General features: G+C 42.7%; 1 protein-coding gene across 1 annotated transcript; it reads left to right on the forward strand.

Moving 5' to 3' along the window:
* The first annotated feature begins 3353 nt into the window (after positions 1-3353).
* Positions 3354-5656, forward strand: LOC108313817 (putative prolyl-tRNA synthetase associated domain-containing protein 1). Its single transcript, XM_017542386.2, has 2 exons — positions 3354-3677; positions 5191-5656. The coding sequence occupies exons 1-2, from the start codon at positions 3369-3371 to the stop codon at positions 5623-5625; spliced, it is 744 nt and encodes a 247-aa protein (XP_017397875.1). The 5' UTR covers positions 3354-3368; the 3' UTR covers positions 5626-5656.
* The last annotated feature ends 1397 nt before the right edge of the window (positions 5657-7053 follow it).

Below are 7053 nucleotides of genomic sequence, written 5' to 3' on the forward strand. Positions count from 1 at the left end.
AGTGGAGAAACCTGGCAGACAATGCATTAACCAAGTGATCAAGGTGAACATCACCTGCATGTCGTGTTAATATCATGGACCCCCCTGAAATGATGTGATGAGGACACTTTACCCCTGTAATATACCTTTCAGAAACCCAGAACCCTACTGTAATCATGGGGAAAACATCAGACAAACCCAAATTAAAGAGCCTTCTACAAAATACCTGACCAGTATTCTTCAAAACTGTCAAGGTTAAGAAAACCAAGAAAGGACTCAGAAACTGTTACAGATCAGAAGAGACTAAGGAGACGTGAAAACTCAATGCAATATGGTATCCTGAATAGAATCCTGTAACAGAAAAGCACATCAGTGGGAAAACTGGTGAAATTTGAATAATGTCTGTAGCTTAGTTAATAGTAATACCCCAATGTTAATTTCTTTATTTTCACAAGTGTATCATGGTTAATGTAAGATGTTAACAAAATTGGGTAAAGGGCATTTGGGAACTCTCCACTATCTTAGCAACTTTTCTGTAATCTAAAATTATTCCAAAATTACAAAGTCGATTTAAAAAAGAAAGGTCCAGGCATAGTGGCTCATACCTGTAATACCAGCACTTTGGGAGGCTGAGGCCAAAGGATTGCTTCAGGCCAGGAGTTTGAGACCTAGGCAGCATGGCAAGACCCTTCTCTACAAAAAGTAAAAAACTATCCGGGCATGGTGGTGCGCAGCTGTAGTTGTATGCTACTCTGAAGGCCAAGGTGGGAGGATCACTTGAACCCAGGAATTCGACCTTACAGTGAGCTATGATCATGCCACTGCACTCCAGCCTGAGTGAGAGTGAGACCCTGTCTCTAAAAGGAAGGAAGCAAGGAAGGGAGGGAGGGAGGGAGGGAAGGAGGGAAGGAAGGGAGGAAATCCTAAAACACGCATAAATACACATACACATATAATGTATATTGGTGGCTCAAGCCTGTAATCCCAGCACTTTGGAAGGTGGAGGTGGGTGGATCACCTGAGGTCAGGAGTTCAAAACCAGCCTGGCCAACACGGTGAAACCCCCTTTCTACTAAACATACAAAAATTAGCCAGGCATGGTAACAGGTGCCTATAATCCCAGCTACTCTGGAGGTCAAGGCAGGAGAATCACTTGAACCCAGGAGGCAGAGGTTGCAGTGAGCTGAGATTGTGCCACTGCCCTCTAGCCTGGGCAACAAGGCAAGACTCTGTCTCAATAATAATGATAATAAATATACATATGGATACAATATTTTATAAATAGGATTCATACAATAAATGCTGCCTTTTGTCTTTTTAACAGTATATAATGGAAATTGACCAGGTGCAGTGGCTCATGCCTGTAATCCCAGCACTTTGGGAGGCCAAGGCTGAAGGATCACTTGAGGCCAGGAGTTCAAAGCTAGCCTGGCCAAAATGGCAAAACCATGTCTCTACTAAAAATACAAAAATTAGCTGGGTGTGGTGGCATGTACCTGTAGTCTCATCTACTTGGGAAGCTGAGGTGAGGATTGCCTAGGAGGCTGAGGTTGCAGTGAGCTGAGATTGTGCCACTGCAATACAGCCTGGGTGACAGAGCCAGACCCTGTCTCACAAAACAAAACAACAAACCAACAAAAAAAGTGTAAACTGTGTAACTTTGCATATTATTGATATTTATTCTAAGGAAAACATGAAACAATTATGCATATATATATATATATCTAGAGAAATACACATATTATCATAGCATTATTTGTAATTATATGGAAAATTTGGAAATGACTAACATTTAGGTCATTGAACATTGGCTATTTCCAAATCTGGAGTTGGGAACATAAATGAAATTCTATACAGCCATTATAAGTAATAAGGTAGCTCTATTGACATAGACTATTAGATGAAAAAAGAAAAGCAGATCATAAAATATTGTATTATATAATTCTGTCTTGATCAGAAAAATTAGAAATCAATAGCATTACCAGCCTGAACAACATAGGGAGATCCCCATCTCTACAAAAACTAAAAATATACAAAATTAGCTGAGTGCAGTGGTATGTGCCTGTAGTATACTTGGGAGGCTGAGGTGGGAGAATTGCTTGAGCCCAGGAGATCAAGGGTGCAGTAAGCTGTGATCACAACCCTGCACTCTAGCCCGGGCAACACGGAGCAAGACCTTGTCTCAAAACAAACAAAACAAAACAATCTTTTAGAAAGAAACAGCATTAGAGTGTATATATTATGTGTGAAATGAGAATATTTGTATATACCTGTGATTTAAATTTTTATGTCTTCATATATATCTAATTTTTTAACAATATGTATGTCATTAACTTATCTTTATTTTACAGTGCAATATTATAACATTTATTTATATAATGCATGCAATTTGTTAAAAAAAAAAAAAGACACTTTTTTTGTTTGGGAAAAATACTGAATATGAGTTTGTTTTTAATTAAACTGACCCTTTTTGTTCTTATAGCCAACACATTCCAAAATATGTTTATTGACATTTACTCAAATCATTTACCATCATAAATCCAGCCAGCAAGGATAGAGGAATAATATGTGATTTCTGATCTCAACTTAATATTTTTATTAAAATTTATGGCAAATATATTTCACTTGCAAGTTAATTAAGGCATTAAAATCACAGGAAATTTCTCTTGGTCACTAAGACTAGGACAGAAATTTCAAAGTAGTTCCTATAAACTTAATCCAGTCAAACCAATCACTCTGAAATGCACAACTTACAATGTCCCTAGTCCCTATTTGCAAAGTGGGAAAAAAATCTCTGTTACGGTACTTTTGTATGGAAGTCAGTTTCCTTAGGTTGCTGTGAGAACCACCTGCAGACCGTGTTATAATACTGAATATATGGCCAGGTGCGGTGGCTCACGCCTGTAATCCCAGCACTTTGGGAGGCCGAGGCGGGTGGATCACCTGAGGGCAGGAGTTCAAAACCAGCCTGGCCAACATGGTGAAACCCCATGTCTACCAAAAGTACAAAAATCAGCAGGGTGAGGTGGCAAGCACCTGTAATCCCAGCTACCTGGGAGGCTGAGGCGGGAGAATCGCTTGAACCAGAGAGGTGGAGGTTGCAGTAAGCCGAGGTTGCGCCACTGCACTCCAGCCTGGGTGACAAGAATGAGACTGTCTCAAAACAAACGAAAAACCCAACGAAACATATGACTGTATTCATTAATTTAGTGATGTAGGTAGACCTAAAAAATTAAGACTGATTTAAAGAACAGCTCAGGGCAAGTCTTGCTCACCTGACCTCCTTCTGCCCCCCAAACCCCAACAGAAGATATGCTGATCTAGGAAACCTGAAGTGGGATCGGGGAGGACTGTGAGATCGCAGGCGCCGCCCCACAGCTAGGCCCCAGATGAGAGCTCCCGCAGGCCTTCATAATCCTGCGCCCTCAGCCGAGGACGTTCAGGGACCAGCGGGCGAAGAGCTAGGACAGGGCGGCCCCGCCTCCAGCAGGCAGCAGAACTGGACTTCTGGCGTCGGCCGAGATACCTCGGAACAGTTCCGCCTTGGGCTGCGGTCTGCGCAGCCGCGGAAAGCCGCGCCCAGTTTTTCAGCCCATTGCCACGACAGCGGCGGCATGGCGGGCGCAGAGCTGAGGGCTGCGCTCGAGCAGCGGCTCGGTGCTCTGGCCATCCACACCGAGGTCGTGGAGCACCCCGAGGTGAGGCCCCTAGGGGTGACCGCCGAGACAGGCTCGGCCGGAGCGTGGTGGGTTGTGCTGCGCTTCCGTCGGGCAAGGCCGCTAAAATCAGGTGTCCCGGGATTAATGTACCGTGAGAACGTCGCTCCTGGAATATTTCCCCGGTCTCAAAATACGAAAGGGACCCCTGCAGGGACAGCAGAGACCTTCCGTCTTGGGACCATGAGGTCACTGCAAGGAAACCTTTCCTCTGGGGAGTGATTTGCTTGCATTTTCGTGTTGAGAACTAGCACAACGGAGGACTGTGCATCTTAAATCGGTCTGGGGTGTTGGTCAGGTCAGTTTGTCCACTTTTTGTGTAGATAAAATAAGCAAGTGGTTAATAGTGTGTTCAGTAGGTACAACGTATCAGGCACCATACATACAGCAGGACACTGAGGTTCAGAGTGATATTTTTTCTGCCGTGGTCAGGTTGATCACAAAGCATGCAGCATGGCAGAAACCATCACTATCCCAAAAAGTGCTTACCAAAATATACATGCCTGTTTTCATAAATGGTAACATTTGTTGTGTATTGACGGGAAGTCTTGCAAATATTAGAGAGTCTCACTCTGTGTCCCAGGCTGGAGTGCAGTAGCACAATCTCTGCACACTGCAACTTCTGCCTCCAGGGTTCAAGCGATTCTCCTGCCTCCGCCTCCCGAGTAGCTGGGACTACAGGCACGTGCCACTACGCTTGGCTAATTTTTGTATTTTTGGTAGAGACAGGGCTTTGCCATGTTGGCATAGCTGGTCTCGAATTTCTGACCTCAGGTGATTCTCCCACCTTGGCCTCCCAGTGAGCCACCTCCCTGGGCCACTTCCAAATATTTCACAGAACCAATGTGTAACTTGAGTGGTGCAAGGACATGAAGTTTACCCAAGGCTTGAGTTAACAGTTGATAATGGCTAAATATGGTGATCTACAAAGAGTAGAGAAACATTAGTATTCCTCACCTTCACAAATATAACATCAAGACTGTAATCATTTTCTCTAACCTTCCTCCGTCCCATATAGTCATATATTCTTCCACTTCTTTATGTGTGCATATGCCAGATTTTCTGATGTTCTGTTAGTCGGGGTTCTTACTGACTGCCCACTCACCTTCTTTGTGGTTATTTGTAAAATGGAGGTTGTCACATGGTCTGGATGTAATGGAATGCTAAGGAATAGGAGTCTAGAACTGCTGTAAACTTTGAGAACCAAAAGCTTAAATTCAAAAATAACAAAAAGCTGCTGAGGAATATGAGGACTTGGCCAATACATGTGAATAGAAAACTAGCCGAAGAAACTGCCTGAGGTCCTGAGATGAGGTAATGAGATGGCATGGGCTTATAATTATTTGGTAACGGGCTGGAGATGGGTCTCTACCAGTGAAATTCAGGGTAATGAGCACTCCCTAACCTTGCTGTTTTCACCCAGCAAGCAAAATATGTATCAATGTGTGTATATGTATACATGCATATTACTTATTTTTAAACTTATATTTTATAGGTGTTTACAGTTGAAGAAATGATGCCTCATATCCAGCATTTGAAAGGAGCACATAGTAAGAACTTATTTCTTAAAGACAAAAAGAAAAAGAGTTACTGGCTGGTGACAGTTCTTCATGATAGACAAATTAATTTAAATGAGCTTGCCAAGCAGTTAGGTGTTGGGAGTGGAAATCTGCGGTTTGCTGATGAAACAGCCATGCTAGAAAAACTCAAAGTTGGTCAAGGCTGTGCCACACCCTTGGCACTTTTCTGTGATGCTGGAGATGTGAAGTTTGTTCTGGATTCTGCTTTTCTGGAAGGTGGACATGAAAAGGTGTACTTTCATCCAATGACCAATGCTGCAACCATGGGATTGAGCCCTGAAGACTTTCTCACATTTGTGAAGAAGACAGGACATGATCCCATAATACTAAATTTTGATAAAAACAACTAGTTGGGCCAATGTTTAGAATAAATTTCTTTCTAAAAGCTGTTTTTCTTGTTTATAATTTATAAAAAGCATTGTAAGTGTAAGAATATTTGGTATCCTTAGTTTGGTGACTAAACAGCTTTAGGAGGAATATAGTATTTCATCTTAAAAGAGCTCCTTTTGAGACGGAGTTTCACTCTTGTCCAGGCTGGAGTGCAGTGGTGCGATCTTGGCTCCTTGCAACCAAGCCATTCTCCCATCTCAGCCTCCTTAGTAGTTGGGATTATAGGCACCTGCTACCATGCTGGGCTAATTCTTATATTTTTAGTAGAGAATGGGTTTCACCATGTTGGCCAGGATTGTCTCTATCTCTTGACCTCGTGATCCACTCATCTTCACCACCCAAAGGGCTGGGATTACAGGCTTCAGCCACCATGCCTGGCCACTAGCTTACATCTTTAGGGTGTTATTTTACTTGAAAAAAGCAAGTTGTAAAACAGTATGTATAAAATTATAAGTGTACATAATACAGGGAAAAAATCAAAAGGAATACAGGAATATATTGTTGAGGCCAGGTGCAGAGGCTCCCACCTGTAATCTCTGCTTTGGGAGGCCGAGGCAGGAGGATCAGTTGAGGCCAGGATCCAGACCAGCTTGGGTAACAAAGTGAGAGACCCCCATCTTTACAAAAAATTGAAAAATGAGCCAAGTGTGGTGGTTCACTTGTGTAGTCTTAGCATAGTGGGAAGCTGGATCACTTAAGCCCAGGAATTCAAGGCTACAGTGAGCTAAGATCACAGCACTACACTGCAGCCTGGGTGACTGTGAGACTGTTTCTTAAAAGACAAAGTCTTGATAGTGGTTATTTTTGGGAAATGGGGATTAAAGAATAACTCCACAGCAAGATAATTAAACATGGGGGCAAAGGTAAACACTTTCCATTATTGGAGTTTGTTTATAAACTAGTGATTTTTTTCAGTGAAAAATAATCAACTTTCTATGAAAATATATCTTTACTAAATTTTAATCCAGAAAAACAGCTAGAGGTGGAATATGTTATATCATAATCATTGTACAATTAAAGTTACAGGCCAGGTGTGGTGGCTCACGCCTGTAATCCTAGCACTTTGGGAGGCTGAGGTGGGTGTATCACCCGACATCAGGAGTTCGAGGCCAACATGGCGAAACCCAGTCTCTACTTAAAATACAAAAATTAGCCAGGCATGGTGATATGTGCCTGTAGTCCCAGCTACTTGGGAGGCTGAGGCAGGAAAATGGCTTGAATCCAGGAGGCAGAGGTTGCAGTGAGCCGAGACTATGCCACTGTGCACTGCACTCCAGCTTGGGTGACAAGAGTAAGACCCTGTCTCAAAAAAAAAAAAAGTTAAGTTACATTTATAGGCTGGAGTGGTCAAGTTCCTTGTTCTACTCTTTCCTCCCTTTCTACTACTA

This window comes from Cebus imitator, unplaced genomic scaffold, assembly GCF_001604975.1.
Source record: "Cebus imitator isolate Cc_AM_T3 unplaced genomic scaffold, Cebus_imitator-1.0 Scaffold143, whole genome shotgun sequence".
NCBI classification, from domain to species: domain Eukaryota; kingdom Metazoa; phylum Chordata; class Mammalia; order Primates; family Cebidae; genus Cebus; species Cebus imitator.

What these genes read in the sequence shown, in the direction of transcription:
- LOC108313817 (XM_017542386.2), top strand. Translation starts at nt 3,369, where the DNA reads ATGAGAGCTCCCGCAGGCCTTCATAATCCTGCGCCCTCAGCCGAGGAC. An exon ending in AGGTCGTGGAGCACCCCGAG is followed by an intron (nt 3,678 to 5,190) that starts GTGAGGCCCCTA and finishes TATATTTTATAG; the next exon opens with GTGTTTACAGTTGAAGAAAT.